The sequence below is a fragment of the Acipenser ruthenus genome, chromosome 5 (assembly GCF_902713425.1).
Source record: "Acipenser ruthenus chromosome 5, fAciRut3.2 maternal haplotype, whole genome shotgun sequence".
NCBI classification, from domain to species: domain Eukaryota; kingdom Metazoa; phylum Chordata; class Actinopteri; order Acipenseriformes; family Acipenseridae; genus Acipenser; species Acipenser ruthenus.
Window position 1 is genome coordinate 74,847,222 of NC_081193.1, and position 20,651 is coordinate 74,867,872.

Consider the following 20,651-nt stretch of genomic DNA (forward strand, 5'->3'; position numbering starts at 1 on the left):
TTGATTTTTTATTCAACATAATATTGTAAATAAGAAAACAAATGAAAATGGCATGGACAAAAATGATGGGACCGCTAACCTAATATTTTGTTGCACAACCTTTAGAGGCAATCACTGCAATCAAACGTTTTCTGTAGCTCTCAATGAGACTTCTGCACCTGTTAACAGGTAGTTTGGCCCACTCTTCCTAAGCAAACTGCTCCAGCTGTCTCAGGTTTGATGGGTGCCTTCTCCAGACTGCAAGTTTCAGCTCTTTCCATAGATGTTCGATAGGATTCAGATCAGGACTCATAGAAGGCCACTTCAGAATTGTCCAATGTTTTGTTCTTATCCATTCTTGGGTGCTTTTAGCTGTGTGTTTTGGGTCATTATCCTGTTGGAGGACCCATGACCTGCGACTGAGACAGAGCTTTCTGACACTGGGCAGTACGTTTCGCTCCAGAATGCCTTGATAGTCTTGAGATTTCATTGTGCCCTGCACAAATTCAAGGCACCCTGTGCCAGGCTGTCACAAAGACGGCCGGAGTGGGTGGTGTCAGACCAGAGCCAGGAAGTAACACACAGAGACTTGGTTTTTGGTTAAGCTGAGCGCGTGATCGCGCTCAGCATTTAATAATTAACAGCACAGAAAATAAAAGGTTTGAACACAAAACAAAACAGGACACGGCACTTGCGCCAAAATAAATAGACAAACAAAACGTACTAAACACTTAACAAACGGTGCACGGAGAGACAAACAAACACGGTGAGTACAAACACTTATATTTACGATCTTATTTATTTTAACTCCTCTCTCTCTCTCTCCCGTTCTCCACTCTCGAACACCCAACCTCGAGTGAATGAAAATGTGTCTATATATACTGTTGTGCTGGGATTCAATTACTAATTAATTATTCACTTGAATCCCAGCATGTGAATTCATTACATGCAACCCCGTGCTCACATATTACATTTAACCAGCACGTGAAGTGATTTGTGCCCTCCTCGTGCCTAAATACAAATCTACATTTTTAAATACACGTGAAACACAGACCCGTTTATATCCCGTGTACCAATGAATATACACCAACATTAACACACACACGCAACATACATCACATAACACACAATTGCACACAGGGGCAGGGCACATTGCCACACAGGCGCAGCAAAGCAGCCCCAAAACATAACCGAGCCTCCTCCATGTTTCACTGTAGGTATGGTGTTCTTTTCTTTGAAAGCTTCATTTTTTCGTCTGTGAACATAGAGCTGATGTGACTTGCTAAAAAGCTCCAGTTTTGACTCATCTCTCCAAAGGACATTCTCCCAGAAGGATTGTGGCTTGTCAATATGCATTTTAGCAAATTCCAGTCTGGCTTTTTTATGTTTTTCTTTCAAAAGTGGAGTCCTCCTGGGTCTTCTTCCATGGAGCCCACTTTCGCTCAAAAAGCGACGGATGGTGCAATGAGAAACTGACGTACCTTCACCTTGGAGTTCAGCTTGTATCTCTTTGGCAGTTGTCCTTGGTTCTTTTTCTACCATTCGCACTATCCTTCTGTTCACTCTGGGGTCGATTTACCTCTTGCGGCTGCGCCCAGGGAGGTTGGCTACAGTTCATGGACCTTAAACTTCTTAATAATATTTGCAACTGTTGTCACAGGAACATCAAGCTGCTTGGAGATGGTCTTGTAGCCTTTACCTTTACCATGCTTGTCTATTATTTTCTTTCTGATCTCCTCAGACAACTCTCTCCTTTGCTTTCTCTGGTCCATGTTCAGTGTGGTGCACACAATGATACCAGACAGCACAGTGACTACTTTTCTCCATTTAAATAGGCTGAATGACTGATTACAAGATTGGAGACATGTGTGATACTAATTAAAGAAACTAATTAGTTTGAAATATCACTATAATCCAATTATTTATTATCTTTTCTAAGGGGTACCAACAAATGTGTCTAGGCCATTTTAGAATATCTTTGTAGAATAAGCAATAATTCATCTCTTTTCACAGCTTCTTTGCTTTATTCTATGACATACCAAAGGCATGCAAGTATACATGATAAAATAGCTTTTAATTTCATCACTTTTCAGGAGGAATGAAGCATTATTTCAATGAGCTGTAAGGGTACCAACAAATTTGAGCACGTCTGTATGTTTTCACAATGTAAATATTATCACTAATGTTATGGTATATTGAGCAAACAATGTTATATTACACTATTTTAGTGTAATCTTTCTAAGCATCCTAGCTGCTATTCTATTTTTTTTAAAGAACCGATTAATACACCTTGTTCATGCTTTTACTACCATTGTACTTGACAGATTTCTCAACAGCTGAACAACATCAGGATTTTGCCACTGCTGAAACTCCCACCTTTTCTTCATGGTGTTTCTGATGACTCAGTTGTAGCTTTAGAAACAAGCAGTTGAGCACCATCTGTTGAGTTTGACACAGTTTGTTTGCAATTTGTGTCATTGGCATTGGAGCGGCTTAAAATAAGAACAGCAAGGAGCAGTGCCATCAATGTTGCCACCAGAGACCTGGCTTATTCTTTGCCATGGCTCAGCCCATTCTGACAGGCTGTGTTCACAACATGATTCTTTTAGCTGTGATAACATCCCAGTGTCTGTGACCTGTGGAGATATTCCTGGTTTTATGGGGGATCAAAAGCCAGGGTAGTATTCTGTATAAATTGTATTCCTAAATTTAGGAATAAACAATTTAGGCATAGCTGTAATCAACGTGCTTGGCTGTGAAATATATTTTTGAACTTGGAATGACATGTTTCTGAAGAAATAGGTGTGTGTGTGTGTGTGTGGCCTTGACATCATAGCTCCACAAATAAACAACTGCAGAGAAGTCCCAGACCTTTATAACCCCAGAATATCTCACAGCACATGCCATCACAGGTGCAGGAGTTTTAATCCTGTGGGCATTATTACAAAGCTACTTTATGTATATCGTTTTGTCATAAATTTTAAATAACCTACATTTTCAGCAGGAGCGATGTATCACAATCAGAAGGGATGACCTAATTTTGCTTCACTTCAATAAGAGCACCATCTAGGCACCGCTGAAGCTACTGCACTGCTGTGATAAAAATAGCACTGGTCTGACCCAAGTGTTTCATGAAATCACAATTATATTTTGAGAATGCCAGGGAGCTTTTTGTTTTGCCAGTTTTGCAACCCTTGTTATATACATTTATTGTTCATTATGACCAGCTTTTATCCTACAAGTGTGGCTGTTCAAAAGTGTGTTTTAAATATTTCAAAGGCCAGCTCCTTTGGGGCAGGGGAGTGAACACGTCTCTTTTCTCAATCACAAGCCAGCCGAGCAGCCTTTCACCTACTATATTTCAATGGGCCACATTTTTTCCTGCTTAAATGCCCAGAACACTGTCCATGCACAACACCTAGAATGTATTTGTGGTAATGGTAGCCAATGTGCACAACTTTTTTTTTTATGAAAGTAAATCCACATTTTTAGTTGGCCCAACCTTTGAAAAATAACTTATATAGTTACTGTTAGTTAAAGAAAACATTACTTTAAGGCTGTAATTAACTTAAACTACAGTATGTTACTATTGTTTTGTATTCCAATTATTGTACTGTATCAAACACACTGATCTGATTAATGTTTTTACTATAATATTTCCAACAACACGTCACCCCTGTAAGTGATGTAGCGTCTCGTGTTGGGTAGTGTTTAGAAATAACATCTTAACATTCCAGCAGCTGACAGGATTAATCCCTCTACAATAGTAGTGACAAGCCAGATAACCACAAGGTCTAAGCTTAGATCGTTACTGAAATACAGTACAAGTCTGGGACAAGATAGCACTGATAGCACCAAGATGTTATTAGCAGGAAGAGAGACTCGGAGACGAGAAAATCCAGAAATAAACAGGGCACAACGGCCAAAACAAAAGCTTTACAAAAACAATACAATATAGGCTGGGCATTTGCCTTCACTATACCGTTCCCTGGCACCTGCACCTGCACCTGCACCTGCACCTGCACCTGCACCTGCACCTGCACCTGCACCTGCACCTGCACCTGCACACAGGTCAAAAACACTCCTCTAACTCCCTCCAACGAACAAGGCTTTCTGGCTCCTTTTATACATGTGGCCCCTCCCCAATTGGCACCAATTACCTAACTGGGGAATGGCCACACCTGTGATTTCTGGCAGGGATAGGATTTAACCCCATCCCCGCCACAAAGATTGTTTGCAAGCCTTGAAAATGATGAAATTGCTCAGGACACTGTAGCACAGTTTCTATTCTGCCATCTGTTAAGCAATCTTACCTTTTTGTCTTTTGGCAATAATTGGCTCTCTGTAGTTTTTCTCTCTCTGTCAAAGAGATGCCATTTCACTCTTTTGAAGAGCTGAAGATCTGACGGTTAAGACATCTGGAAATATGAAACTTTATGATGGTAGAACCCCTGAAGGGAGACCTGCTTCTGTTTATTTATTTAAAATTGCTTGTGCATGGTGGAGTACTGTATAAAACATATCTGCTGGTGTAAAACAGGCTCTTTTGAGGAGTGCATAAAAAATACATTTTAAGCTGTGAAATTAAAAGGCAAACAATCCGATCTATTTAATTGATTACTATAAATTTCAGCTTAAAATGAAAAATGGAGAGAGGAAGTCTAAGGCAGTAAGTGATCCGACCTAGAAAGTAGTTTTCCAATATCGGTTCCCATTAAATTGAGTGTTGCCTTTTTCTTGTTTTACAAAGCTTGTTGAATGTGTGATTTTTTTTTTTTTTTTTTATTACCTCTGTAGGTTAGAGGGGACAGAGGAAAAGTTCAGAAACAGAGAGAGCCGAACGGAAGATCTGCGGTTTATTGCAGAGCTAAAGGACATGGTGACTGAGAGGGAGTCGCTTGTTAAGAAGCTTATCGTAAGTGTTTTCCTGTGGCACTATTCTGAAATAATAACTTCCTGCATGGGTACTGAAGATGGTTTTGCTTATGATTATGTTTTAAGTCCCTTAAAGCCACACTATCACACAGTTTAAAGACAATGAATGAATTCATATAAAATTGTATTCCTAGGAGACTGTGCATTTTGGTAACCAGGAAGAACCTATTGAGCAGCAAAGCTTGTATTCAATAGTATCCCAGTTTACCCTTCTGTGCACTACTTCTAATTCATTAGAAACTGTAAACTGTCAACTATCCAACTTGGTTACATTACACTGTGTATTTTCAGCTGTACTGCAGGTGTACAAGCCTTCTTGGTAGTCTTTAATTTAAACACTCAAGCTCACATGCAGCAGCTGGAGGTTAAATAATTTAAAGCACAAGCTCTACTATACAGTAGCTCAGGGAAGCAGAACAGGAACAAATATGTAGTCATCCCTTTTTTTCTGATAGAAATTGATGGGAAACTCCTGTATACTACTGTATATAACAGCCTTCTGGAATATGTCAAATACAACTTTATGGGACACTGCACCGTGACTTTTTAAATAATCTAATACTTAGTTTTGCTCATGTTTACGTTCAAATGACAAGCTACTCACACTATAGTAAATGCAGTTCACCAACAGACTCCAAACATTCTATTTTACAGACAGTTGACAATTAAAGGACCAGTGATCTAAATTATACTGCATATATACATGACTTCATGTATATAAGCGGGTGAAATAAATCAACCAAATTTTGCAGGATAAACATACCCTGTTTATTCCCCTTATAAGGCCCTGGATAAGGGCGTCTGCTAAGAAATAAATAATGTGTATACACACACCACTTTCCCCCTGCTGGGGTTTATGAATTGTTCAGGGATTCTTATTCACTGAATAAACACAGTACTTCATGAAAGCAACATCCAGTATCATCTATTTATGAGATTGCAGGGGTATGGGCTGACTCTCTCACAACATCTACTGAACAGAGCTCATGCATTTCCCCTTTTTGCTAGACATTTCACTGTGACATTGTTCAGGTAGAACTATTACGTGGTGTTCTGCTCTATCGTAATGTTGCACTATGTTGGCCTATGACACTACATGCTTATCAGGCTGTTTTCATTCCATGTCTTCAGTTTAGTAACTGACTGAATTTGAACCTTTTGTTGTGAACAGGATGACAAGAAGTTTTATCAACTGGAGCTGGTGAACAGGGAGACTAACTTTAACAAAGTGTTTAATGCAAGCCCCAATGTCGGTGTTATTAACCCACTGGTAAAGGTAAGTCAAACAGTATTCAATTACAGAACCCTAGGTAAAACAATAAGGAGCCTATGAGCCATTGCATAAAATCTGAGACATGGTTGCCATAATTTGGAAAATTTGGACATATACAATTTAAACAGTTTGGTGTCCATTTGTGAACTTTAATGCTTTATATTCTCTATTTAATATGGAATTTTCTGAATTTCAAAAAGAGCATATAGATTCCACATGCATCAACATGATTTCAAATAAAACATCACAAGCATTAATTGCCTCAGCAATTAAAGCTAATTAGCTTAATAGTGATCTGGAAAAACACCATTAATCTGAGTACCTGTAAATATTTAGTGCATCAGGGAATTTTAAGGATCCCTAATGCATTAAGAGGAAAATGTGTGTCCCATTCCAATGTAAATGCAGCAACTCAGAAGAAGTGGAATGGATCCCATTGCATGCACATGATGTAACCGTTTACCTCAAGTATGTAATCCTGAGCTTTTAAGATTGTTTTTGTTCAATGTTATCTTTGTGTTGTGTTTTTTGTTTTGTTTTACCCATTCAATTGTTTAAATAGTAGAAGTAGTTAAGGGCAATTAAGGATTTAGTGATATTAGTTGTCCAAATCCATTTTTTTTTCTTTTATGTAGCAAAAGAAAAAGAATGACAAATCAGCAAACAGATTCATCAGTGCTCCAAATCTCAGTGCCCTGGAACCAGCAGGAACGGGGCATGGGCCCCCTCAGCCTACCCGCCTAGAACCTATTCCCAACTCCCCTATTCACGACCTTGAGTTCAACAGTAGCAAACCTCTACCCCAACCAACACCACCGAAAGAGCCCAAGAAATTTGTGAGGTGAGCCACACCTCATCATTGACCATACCCAGAACTAAATTTTATCTGGCACTGAAATATAGCAAATACATCTACTGATATATGTATCTAATATACAGTAGTTTACAATACGTGCTAAAGTTGCACTATCCCTTTGCTGAGATCTAAACATAAGTCTACAAGTATAGCCAATTTTAGAATTGAGATATAATTTAAAAAAAAGAAAAGAATGTAGATCTTTTATTTAACATCATATAATCAAATAAACTACAAAATGATATTGCAAAACTTTACCGGAAGCCATAATAGTAGTACAGTAGTTCATGTTAGGTTTTGAAATATCAACTTTTTCATTTTTTGTCAGTTTGTCATTAAGTATATGGAAAACTACAAAGCGATATGTAGCTCAACATGTTAACGTAACATTATTCAGCAGGTTTCATTCGACTTTATGAAGCAACATTTGTTAATTATATAGGGTGATGCAAAACCTTTGGCTGTAGCTGTATATCCAGAGAATTTATAACTTGCTGTGTAGAGTTTTTAGTTTTTTTTGCCCATTGCTCTTTGTTATAATGCTATCTGTAATGACCCTGTCTGTGATATACAACATAAGTAATAACTTTATAAGCTTTCATATTTAAGTTACTTATTAGCATCCCAAAGGGTAGTGGCATAAAGCTTACGTCATTTTGCAGATTAATGAAAATTAGGTTTAGTAATCGTTGTCTTGCATGCACAGCATGATGCAAACCTTTTCAATGACAAATGATATTAAAACATTGGTATGTAAGCTTGTTTTAGAATCATGCATAATGCATCCTGCTTGACTAATTTCTATTAGTATTATTACACTAAATAGCCCATCTACATTATTACACTGCTTTACACTGTTACTATAGGTGTGTACTGTTAATAAAGTGCATTTGAATTAGCTTTAATTTAGATGGAAGCCATACATATTAGCTATTTATCACAGGTGGTGTTATCACAGAAAACTTTAAATATCGGGTTTGAATGTTACAAAGTTTCAGATTAGAAAAAAGGGATATTGCTGGTTTCTTTTGTTTGTTTTGTTTTTTAAGACATGTATGATTTTTCTGTTTGTCTAAACATACATGTGGTTTTCTAATGGCATTGGAATAGAAATGGGGCATGTAATGAAAAGGTCAAACTAACATGTATATAAAACGCTGCATGTTGTCCTTGTTTTATTGCATGTAAGCAAAGAGAATTGCCAAAACACCAACAAAGAAATTGACTTTTAAAAGCAGCAAATACAAATGTGATAACTTTGTGTCAAAATGTGTGAAATTATTAAAGAAAAAGCAGTGTCAAAGGATTAATTTGCTTAGGATCTGGGCTGTCATTTTTAAAAATATATTTAAAATATATATTGTTCACTGCACTTGTGAAGGCACTTTTCCCTGTTGTCAATATTTATTATCATTTTGTTTTAAAGGTTTTTAATATTGTTTATTGTATTCCCATAACATTGGTGTTTTGTTATTCTTTGGAATGTCTTATTTCATTTAAAGTAATGCATGTAATGTCATGCATTATTGTACTGTAAATACAATTCCATTGTTTTTTTTTAACCAATAAACCCCACAAATACTGTACTGCTTTCTTTTTTTTGCATAATGCATGTGCATTTTGGAATATTACCTACATTAATGATACTAACAATAAATATGCAATAATAACTGGTGAAAATGCTTTTCAGTAGGCTCAACCAATTGATATTTCCTGTAATAACTGGTCCGGTTATTATGGGAAACGTTAGAACTGGCAGGAAAATAATGCTCAACAATAATAAATAAATAATTAAATAAATAAAAATACTGCCTGGGGTAGTGTGTGATAAATGACAATTTAATGCCCACCCTCAGTGAGGATCCCACCCCTCGGGTGAGCATTAAATTCTCATATCATGCACAACCCCATGCAGTATGTAATACTCACATTACTCAAAACAGCTTATCACCCCCTGCTGTTCTGCACTGTATGTTGCACAATGTCTTGTTATAATGAATCAATGAAATTGATACTGGCCCCGCCTCCTCATTGTCAAGGGACCCTCTCATCAATGCATCACAAATGGCATCCCTTTGAAATCCCACTGCAAGGCGACCGAGCATCTTTGTTTCTATATATTCACATATTCACTATTGCTATAGCATCAGAGTTATGTTACAATTTAAGGCAAATGTTATATTTTTTTATCATTAATTTCCATTTTTTCATGCTACTTTGGGCACTGTTAAATGAAGTGTACTGAATTGTATTACTTTTTGGATATGTATCATAATTTAGAGAAAACAATTACAGTAACACAAACTGTACAATGTTCCACAAAGGAATGTTGTTACCACACCAATAACCACAAAACGTTAACATTAGCATTTTTAAGACCACTTAAGTCTTAAGTAAGAATAAAGATGTAAATGATATACACATCCATAAAAAAACACTCAAAAGTAGAATATGTTATAATACTAAATGAAACATATATGATTCTATGACAATCTTTTTGATTAGAAGTTGTTCTCATTGTTTCTAATTGAAATGTGACTGTTAATTCAGGCGTGTGTATGCATGCATGTTATGAATGTTACTTAAAGTCCAAAATGGGTTACTTCAGGAATAATTTCTAGATTAGTATAAACCATATGAGCTGGTCCACATATGAGACAACAAGGGTTTGGTCACACTGTTTAATAGGTTCAGCTGAAGAAAAAAAAAATTATATATATATATATATATATATAATACACTCGTTTTTGAGATCACAAACATTTCTTTTTCAGGTGAGAAGCAGAAACTGAAGGTAACGAAAGTTACAGCCAGAAAATAAAATAAAACAAAATAAAAATGATATCATAGATATCTGGAAAGCAACGAAAGGGGTGGATGGTTTAGTGATGGAACACGCAAAGATACCCTAGCTTAAAGTCATATCCATCAGTTTAGTCATTTGACTATTTTTGTTAATACTTTGTTAATTAAAAATATGTATAATCATTTTCAAAATCTAAATCACTTTAGTGTTTTAAAAGGGGTCTAAAGGGGCCAATAACAACATTTTTGAAAATTGTGCTATTAGTATAATAACCAAATCTTTCCACAGGGTGTATTCAACATGCCTTTCTTCAGTTTTAATCAGTGGGCAGGATAGCTTAGACCAAGGGTCTCCAACCCTGGTCCTGGAGAGCTACTGTGGCTGCTGTTTTTCATTTCAACCAATCTTTCAGTTACTTAATTGAACCAATTATTGACTTAATTAAGATTAACATATACTAGGTGATGTGCGTTTCAGTTCCCCATCTCACGTGACACTGGTACATCAACAATGCTGTTTATCCCATCTGTTTAATGGACTGTAGCCGGCCGGGCTGTGATCACTCAGGAATGTGAACGCCCAAATGACCGTGCACATACACAGTAGCAGCCAGCCGTCAGCCAGGACAGGCTATGGTTGGCTTAAAAATGTCTGGACAGAGCAGAGCCGGTTAGCGAACACGGTGATCAGGCTATCCGTGCACATGTGCCAAACAACAAAGACTATAAATATGAGCAGCACGATTTCGTCTCTTCTCAGCAATGTTGCCAACTTAGCGATTTACTCTGGTTAAGCAATTCAAAGAGGAGTGGTAAATTGTCTAGCGACATTTCTGGCGACTTTAGAATGTCTAAATAGTGACCTCTAGTGACTACCAGGTATGTTTAAATAACAAATACCGACAACAGTGGTATAGTTACCCTCCGTGGGTTGTATTTATTTTTTTAAAACAAAATCAAATAAACAAACAAAACCTAACCCTTTCTTGGGTCCTAAACTAAACACTTATTTTTCCTCCAAACTAAACAGTGGCAGGCTAATTCTGCTTACCCTAAAACAAACTATCCATTCAGTTTTGTTACCTCAGTGTTTGGTCTCTTTCCTTTGTTCTCTTGCGACTTCCTGTTCTGTGGAGTTGGCAACACTGCTTCTCAGTCTGCCATTGTGTGTTACTTTGAGGAAAGATAGAAAATGTTTACGCTGTTTAAATATTAAAGTACAATTCACAAGACTAATTATCTGTCTAACTTCATCTAACTTTAAATTAATGTGTATGAATACTCTTATTTGTTCAACTTCGTTCTTTTCACAGTTTTAATCTGCCTTTATTTTGCTCTTTCTGTCCCTTTTTCTCCCGAGGCTGATGCTCTTCAGCAGTGCTTTAACTTAAGCTCAGTAATATCTTGCTGTGGTCGGCAATTTCTTTTTTTTTTTTTTAATGTATGAAAACATAAAGATTAAATGCTTTAGCCATGTTATCAAATGAAAAAAGACATGATGGCGGACATTCCTGACTTTAATAATAAAGTAATCAAAAAATTGCCATGATAAGACATTGCAGAGCAAACTTTTTGTATCGCTTCCAACAAGAAACAGATCTGGACAGTGCTTCTACTATTGGGGGTGGCCCCCTGGACCCACCCCCCTCACCTGCATCTGAGGTGTGAACACCCAAATATTTTGGCCACCAGCCACCACTGGAAGCACTGCAAATTAGTCCAATGATAGGCAAAAACTGTGGGTTATTTACCTTGTGTAATTATTCTGAGAGGAATAACAGCATGTTATAAATAAAACTACTCAGAATACATACTAAGGTCAAGGAATAAATAAAGAAAGATTAAACATAGTAGGTTGCTGCTGCTGCTGTTGCAGCCAGTGGGGTAGCGAGGGGGGGAGACTGACATTCTGAACTGCCAAAACTCAACCCCAAAAGGAAAAGCTGTCCTTAAGTGTTTTCAGGTTGTAGCTGGCATATTCTACCAATTGCCTTACAAATGAACTACAGTAAAATAACTCATGAATATGTGTTATACTCAAATAATGAAAAACTCACCACCAATAACCAGGAGGAGACCATATAAAAATCTAGTTACCTAACATTTACTGAATTCAGTTTGTTCACAAAACCATTACATTATGATCACACTTGAACATGTGCAGAACAAAAAGAATATTGCTTGTGTGGAGAAAGCTTATCAGAAATAAAATTCTGAGCTGAGAGAAAATGGTCCTTAATGCAATTTAGGATTTTCTAACCTAATTTTCTACACATTTAACTGTCTTGTTATTAATACTCTCTTTGCTTGTGGATTTAACTGCAGTACTTTTCATTTGTCTAGCCCTCCTGAGACAGAAGACCCACCAGTTGACTCACCAGACTCACAGCGTCAAGAATGGTTTGCCAGGTACTTCACTTTCTGATACTATAGATGGGCCTTGGGACTCTGGTGTGTAGGACTTTGGAAGAGCATGCCAAGATAAACATCTGTACTTCTATATACTCCATGATATTATGTTTATTAATTCACTGTGAATGGATTACTTGTTTGTACAGTGACAATACATCTTTTTGACTTTTATGCAATTTCTGAAGTTGTGCATATGCTACTAAATATTATTTGTCTAATGATATTGTCTTTTATCTGTACCTTATTTTAGAATGGCACAGTATTGAAAGTTTGTTACAGCTGCATAATACATTTTGGTAGAACTCAATTGTTTGTATGGTTGTCTGAACATGGATATAACAGTGTCTCACCAATTTTAAAATATTATATTTATATAATTTATTTATATAATAGTAGTGTATGCAAATAAATTATAATTGTGAGATTTGTCCAATCATGTTGAGTTCATTTCTCTGTAATAATATATTGTTATTTTCACAATTTGTAATACTGCTTATACAAGGTGTAAATTAAGTGGCAGCAAATATTAAAAGGAATGTTGTTTGTGCTGCCTTCATAATGTTTCATTACATTGTCCAGTTCTGTACAGAAACATACAAAAATAGAAATCCATTACAGAGCAGATTGGAATTCTTTTCCCCACATTTTTTTTTGTGTTGATAAAGGTGAGGGACAAAGCTACAGTCAGCAGCATGAGAGCTGCTCCTCATAGATCTGTTGTCCTCCTCCATCTTGACCTGAATACCCCCTGCCATTCAGACCTGGGCCTCTCTCAAGCAGAGACTGACAATTGTGCTAAAAATAGTGGCAGTTTATTGATGTGGAAAAACACCCACTGAAGTCAAAGCTAAGACCAACCTTACACCTGTGACCCTAGCAGGATTCATATCCAAGGTGAACGACAAGAATGGCTAGTGAATTAGCTTTCTGCACCACCAAGCCAATAATGACAAATGTTCTGAAATTAAAAAATGGCCAAAATCATTCTTATGGATTTTCACATTTCACACATTCTTTTTTTATATAAACCTCCCACATAAGAAAATGATAAATGAGTTCATAAAACAAATTTAATAAAATAAAATTAAAAAAAACACTTCAAAAGTACAGTTTGAAAAGTTAGTCATCATCATGGCAAATCTTACATTCAGCACTCCCTTTCAAATATCTATGACTATTCTAGGACAACATGCTACATTGGTCATGTCAGAATTCCTTAGTAACTAATGTTCCCATCACACATCTTATTCAGACTGTATTCCCTTAATAGATTTAATGGTTGATTCTACAAATATTCATTCATATATATCTATTTAGTCTGTCATCAGTTGGGAATGTCCACTTGACCAATGTTCTTGCACCTGCCCAGCAGCAGGGACAGTACCTGGCTAACACTGATGGTTCACCCTTTGCGGAATGCGCCTCAAAGAATGCATGTGAAATTTAAATCCAGAGATATAACAATGTCCTGACTAGTGTCTCTTCAATTTATCTAAACTATGGCAGATCCCTACAATTTAAACAATCTTTAAAAAAACCCAAATAGTTTTCACAGTACATATTTTAAGATATATACCATAAACATTAGCAGAATGCCAATTTACAAAGTTGACTTTGACGAGTTTGTGATTTTTAAATGTGTGAAACCAATTGAATGGTGTTTTGTTTTGTCTGCCTTTTTGCTATACCCCAAATTATGTAAAGTCAGTGAAGGTTTTCACAGAGACCAATTCATACATGCCAAGTCCCTAAATGTCACTACCACAAAGACAATTGTGTTTTTGTGTCATGCTGTTAAAATTACACATTGGCAACTATCATTACCCAAGCTGTTTAAAAAAAAAAAAAAAAAAAAAAAAAAATGAAACCATGTTTAAAAAATTTGGAGAGCCTACAGTATAGTGTTCTGTACAACTGAGCATACTTTACATAGGTATATACACTGCTGTGCAAAAGTCTTAGATATATTGCATTGTTCAAATCAAGTTTTGTTACCTCAGCGTTTGGTCTCTTTCCTTTGTTCTCCCCTCCCCGATGGTTCTTCCATGTACTTGTTTTATCTATGTATCACAGGTGCCCTTCATTACCCAAACAATTAAGCAATTAACCAATTTTGTAAGGCCTTTAGCAATATGGCTGGTGGTTCCACCAGCTCCTTCGCCAAGATAGAGTATAGATTCCTCAACCCCAGGGTCCTAATGCCTCCAACTTTGTGTTGTGAATGTATATACTCCATCACAATATATATATATATATATATATATATATATATATATATATATATATAGTAAATGTAACTCACCCACTCAGGTTCATTGCCCCTTTAAAAATTGATCCAGCACACACGAAATTGATTTTTAAGTGCTGGTGCGCTATTTTTAACAAACACCTAGCTTTGTACGAACACTAACTAACACACAGGAACACCCTGACTACCAGTGGGACAGCTAGGCTGTTTCCCCACTAAACAATACCACACAGGTTTAATACAACACACGTTACCTTACGACTGCTTGGAAGCAGAGTACCTCTTTCTGCCTCCTTCTACTCAGCAGCCCTGAGCAAACTGACTGCTCTCTTTATAAACCCTGCACCTGGCTCTAATTTACAATCATAGCCAGGTGCAGGTGATAATTAACAATAAAACAATTAACAGAAAAACAATTAAACAAGACAAATGTGCATTCCTCACATGTTTTTACTGCAGAGAGGTTTTAACCCCCTCCCTGCTGTCTCACTATATATATATATATATATATATATATATATATATATATATATATATATATATATATATATATATATATATATAAAATTACACCCCCTGTAGTGTTACTGAATTGTACATTATGTGCTAATTCACAGTTGTGTCACAGTAGTTTCTGAAAAGAAAATATTGGGACTGGGGAACAGTGATGTATTTTTTAAATAATTATTGATAAGGCATTCACATATTAAACAACAGCCTAAATATATTTACAGTATAAACCTAAATGATTTGATATCTATGTATTTACTCAGTTTCCATTTATCTCTCCAGTTTCAAGATGCTTTTAAATTTAGATCAGATTGCCTTCATAGGGCAGGTGTTTGAATCTTATGTGATAGAACATCACAAAAGCAATGTCCTCCAGATTCCACAGGTACCAGATGAAGATGTGCACTGTGCAGTTGTGGTGAATGCCATGACCCTTTTTGAGACCAGCATGGAGGTTGGAGAATACTTCAATGCATTTCTTAATGAAGTGCTCCCTGTTTTTGATAATGGTTTATGTAGAGCTGCCATGGCTGTTTTGCAGTCTCTTTCCCAACAAGGTGGTCACACAATGAAACAAAATCTCCATGCTAGAATATCAGGTGAGTAGCGTTGTGTTGTGCCAATGTAATAATTGTGTTTTTTTGGGAGGGGGGGGACAGACTGCTCTCGTAGCATTACTGATAACTTAACTTACAATTTAAATCTCTAAAATAGGAAACCTTATTACAAACGTTTTCAGGCAAAATGACAGTAAAGTGACTCGCATGCACAGGTAGTTGTACACAAAGACCCTCATTGTTGTAAACTGTACAGGCCTGAGAAGTATTTGGATCCACAGCAACTGTATTTAGACTTATTTAAAAAGAACCCTGTGGCAATGAGATGGAAGCTGTGGCCTGGTTTCCACTGAAGTCCTGGGTAGAAGTCAGCACATTTCATTTAAAGTCTTTGTAGAGGCATTTGAGATTTAAAAAAAACAAAACATATCCACAAGCATTCAACATGCAAGGTTGCAAATATTATTTAAATTTCACCTACAATGTAGAGGTCAAAGAGTCCCTTTGGTGAAACTTGCAGCGTACTGTTCTAGGAATGGAAAGCATATAAAAGAAGACTTTGACAATGCCAGCCTAGCTTTAAGCCTTTGGAATGAAGTGTTGTGTGATCCTGAGGTTAATGCTTGAACTGATTGTATTCTAATGAGGTTAGGTCTCTCTCAGGTTTGTAGTGCTCCTTAGTGTGCTGTTTAATTATGTAATAGAACCCTGATTAGAAAGTTATCTAAAAAACCGCTTATCCAATTGTAATGAAACTTTATTTGTTTAGCATTTAGAGTCTGTGAGTCTGTTTATTCATACATGTGTACATGTATCTAGATAATCACTTGCCAAATTGGGATTCAACATTTTATTGTTAATTCTTATTCTTGTTCACTACATACTGTTGATATATGCCATGGTCAGCAACATTTTCATCATACTGGGGGCTCTAATTTTGAATTGGCAGCTGTGGTGGCAGCATTATGTCCTCCTTTTGTTTTGTTCAAGATATTTTTTTGTTATTTGCTTGTTTGTATCAAAAGAAAGAACCTAAAGATCTTTAACAGAAGAAAATGAGAACCATTAATAGCTTAAATTCTTACATCCACAAACCTAGCCACTTGTCTCACTCCCACTCTCATTTTTTTTCTTAAGTAATGTGATGTTTTGTTTTTAAACTTGCAAGTTTTAAAGTGAAAAACAAATGAAATGGGGCTATATACTACTGTGCTACTGTAAGACACTGAGAAAGGTGTACCTTCAAAATGTTTGTGAAGTAGTTTTAAGTTTTTTGTGCTGCAGTAAGTAAATAGCAATAACACCTATTTTCAAAATGTCATCTTCTCTGAAGGCTTTCTTCCTGTACATTTTAGATTCATTGTGATTTCTGGCTTGTAAAGCTGCAGATAAAAGGATATGGACATTTCATTTTTTTCTTCTATGGGAATTTGTTGTGCCTTTTTTTTGTTTGTTTGTTTTAATTATTATTATAATTATTATTATTATAATTATTATTATTATTTGTATCTTGCAAATTAAGGAAACATACAGTTACACCTAGTGGTGAAATGTTAGTTGGTCACTGCTACCTTAAAACTATTTTAATACTTATTTTATTTTATGAAAAATGTATAAAAAATATACTTGGTTTATCTTAAAAACAAGGTGAATAGTTTTAAGGTCATCAATTATTCCCCAGCATTAGGAGACATAAGGTGGTACAGAGAAAAATAACACCAGAAGGTACTGTAAAGTCATAAATATTTGCGATTTATGATTTGCTTATTTAGCAGACACCTTTATCCAAGGCGACTTACAGAGACTAGGATGCTATGCATCAGCTGCAGAGTCACTTACAACTACGTCTCACCCGAAAGACGGAGCACAAGGAGGTTAAGTGACTTGCTTAGGGTCACACAATGAGTCAGTAGCTGAGGTGGGATTTGAACTGGGGACCTCCTGGTTACAAGCCTGTTTCTTTAACCACTGGACCACACAGCCTCCAGCGTTGGCTCAAACAAGATCGAAAATTGGGACTTCTGTGCTGAACTGGCCTGGGGGATTGATTCTCAATGTGTGTGTGAGCTGCTGCCTACTTTCTTTATGTGTGTCTCTGCCTGCCTCCTGTTGTGCGTGTGTGCACCGCCCCCTGCGGGCTCGCTCTGCTGTGTGAGTGGTGGAAGGTTATGGAAATCGTCTACTGGTAACCTCAACCAATAATCATCGCGGATGAGCCTATATTAACTTTAGCCGGCGGACTGCAGTGTGTGTTGTTACTGGGAGTGTAAAAGAGCTCAATCTATCTTTCTGAAAGTGCAAAAAAATTAAACTGCACTTTTTAGAGCAAATAAAAAATTCCTGGTAGCGTCTTCGTTACCGCTGCTGAGAACCCACCACACGTCGCCGCTACAGTATATATTGCAACAGGGCACCAACTTTTCTGGAGCAAAAAAAGGTTTTATGGGTATGATTCGCCAAATATTTTCGTCACAAATATTTAGCTTTACAGTAAATTACTACATGACAATGTTCTACTTTATACAGTAATACATACTGAACCCATAACACTGTTTAAACTTTACAAGTCTCTGTACTACAGAGATGGAACCAATATTGCTCTCTACTACATAACAACATGTTTGAAATGCATAGAATCCATGTTTAAAAGTAAACAATAGAAATTATTAAAATAAAAACATGAGAGGAAGTATTTAATACTGTAATTTTATCTCTGAGGTTTTAATGGGATTCTTACAAAAAAAAAACAAAAAAAACCCTTATCGCCACCATTAATTAAACAATTATAATATGCTCACTGACGTTTATTAATCCTGTGTATGTGACTTAGGTTTTTGGAGATGTTCAGTGCCCATAAAGGTGTTCATAATGATGTTTTCTTTCACAACCCCCTTATTTACTGGAAGTCTTTCAACACATTTACCTGTGTTCATATATTTGAATTATTTACTTACAAATAGAGTTTGCTAAAGTTCAGTAAATCTTTGTCTTCCAAAAGATTTCATAACTTTTTAGATTCCACATAGCAGCCTAGATGCTAATCCACCACCTCTAGTTTGTGTATGTAGCTAAAATTGGAAGACAGATTTGATTTCTGTCTTCTTTTTCGCAGGTTTGCCAGTTTGACCTGAGCTGACGAGGGAGCACATACCTAAATCCAGAGACACTTCCAGGGCACTTCCTGTCCGTCACTGCCATACGCACCAGCATGACGAAGGTGCTGGAGTTTGAGCAGGATTACATGTGTAACAAGTGCAAGCATGTCTTCAGTGTGAAAGCTGACTTTGAGCAGTAGGCTATTACACTTTCAGCCAGCTTGTGTACTTCCCCAGTGAGGAAGGCTGAAACTCTTCCAAATTCACCTGCCTGTCAGCAAGCTCTTCCACACCTGCCACCTGCAGGGACTACCAGGAAATCAAGATTCAAGAGCAGGTGAATGTAGACAAAGTGTAGCATGCACAAACAGGATTGGAGGGCTGAGAACCCACAGGAAATGATTTGATACACTCCAGCAGTGCATTGTCTCCACCCGGTGGTGACAAAGAGCTAATAGACCATTTTACATTGTAAAAGGCATGTATGTTCTGTTATGCTAAGCTGTTGCCATTCATAATGTGAAAGTTTACACTGTATCTGTTATGCTGTATTATTCCTGTGCACAGGTTCAGAGGCTGTCTGTGGGAAGTATTCCACAGTCTATGATGGCAGTAGTGGAAGATGATTTAGTGGACAGTTGCAAATCTGGTAAACTATCAGTTTTTGTTAAAGCTTTGTGATTATTTTCTAAAACATGAATGACAAGTGGAAGTTATTGAAGTTAATAATGAACAGCCTACAGGGGTTGTTATTAATGAGGAAGTCCAGAATGAATTGGAAGACTTGGAGTTGTTTGAGGGATGGACCTGCAGCTCCCTGATTAGCTTAGGTTGCTCACCTCTGCTATAAGGTGATGCAAAACTTTTGGCCAGAGCTGTAGCTTAAATTGGAGAAGCAAAATGAAAAACACTTCCGTACGAACACTGAACCGAACATTAATGAGATTTGAAATTAATAATAAATGCAAATACATGATAACTTCCGTCTTTCAGATTACTATAGGAAAATGTATGTTACAAAAATGGTGATACCACTGAGTGCAGTTTCAGGAGCTGAAGTGCTTTCCATATTTATTGCTTTAATTAAAAATAAAGTAAGCTTCTCATTTTGAATGGTGTTCTACTGTTTGTAATAATACAAATATTGATTTCAATCTGTTTTTTAATTCTGGTTTTAAAGGTAGGAATGAAATTCTGATGAGCCTATGTCCCCAGGTTTTCGGCACATATGCTGTAAAGTTTGCTTGTCGCCATGGTGTTGTCAGGAGGTGTACAAAGAATTGATGCATCTGGAACTAAGGTCAGAGGTCAGTATTTTTAGTGCTTTCTTTTTTATGGTCCTTGACTCTCCATAACTAACTCAATTTACCCAAGATTAAAGTGCTGTTAGTGTACCTAGCCAAAGAGACTGGGGGGTGACTTTTTCACTAAGATTGAAATGAGACTCTCATGTCATATCTAGTGGCAGATTTTTGTTGAAAATATTCTATTACTTATTACTAATGCTTGCAACAGATGTGATTAGTCAAACCGCTATGCAATGTTCACTCTCTTAGGATTTAAGTAGACCTGTTATAAGTCAAGTCAAGCTAGTTAGAAGAACATTCACATTTCTTTTTTAGGTGAGTCCCATCTTTTACTAGTGGGAGACCCAGAACTGGAAAGTCTCGTTTTTTTAAATATGCTACAAAGATTACTCCTCGGTCAGTCCTTACTGCTGGGATCGGATCCACTAGTACAGGTAGTTCTGTTAGCCCACGTCTTCCAGCTGTGCGTTTTCAAGCACTGACTGGATCCAATTAAACTAAGCATTTTGCATACCATTGTTTTATTGCGTACTCAGAACCCCCTTTAGGTGAATCATGTTTATGGTGTCTTCACACAAGCAGTACCTTGGTTACAAACCATGCAAGGCTGTGTCGAGCTATTCTGTTTACAGCTGATAATGCAACCAAAAAACACTGATAGGTCTGATGAGAAC

At 36.7% G+C, this 20,651-nt stretch overlaps 1 protein-coding gene and 1 pseudogene across 3 annotated transcripts in view; both read left to right on the forward strand.

The window, feature by feature from the left end:
• Positions 1-12,819, forward strand: part of LOC117402407 (protein FAM184A-like) — an 86,310-nt gene extending 73,491 nt beyond the window's left edge. Inside the window, exons 17-20 of one of the 3 annotated variants that reach the window (XM_034003505.3) lie at positions 4,777-4,894; positions 6,086-6,190; positions 6,823-7,028; positions 12,192-12,818. In XM_034003505.3, the coding sequence (XP_033859396.3) occupies positions 4,777-4,894; positions 6,086-6,190; positions 6,823-7,028; positions 12,192-12,273 (511 nt within the window). In that variant the 3' untranslated portion in view covers positions 12,274-12,818. Of the gene's footprint in view, positions 1-4,776; positions 4,895-6,085; positions 6,191-6,822; positions 7,029-12,191 lie in introns of all 3 variants that reach the window. The other 2 variants (XM_059024510.1, XM_059024512.1) reach the window with 2 other exon arrangements.
• A 2,488-nt stretch (positions 12,820-15,307) lies between these two features.
• Positions 15,308-19,572, forward strand: LOC117402884 (DNA helicase MCM9-like; annotated as a pseudogene).
• The last annotated feature ends 1,079 nt before the right edge of the window (positions 19,573-20,651 follow it).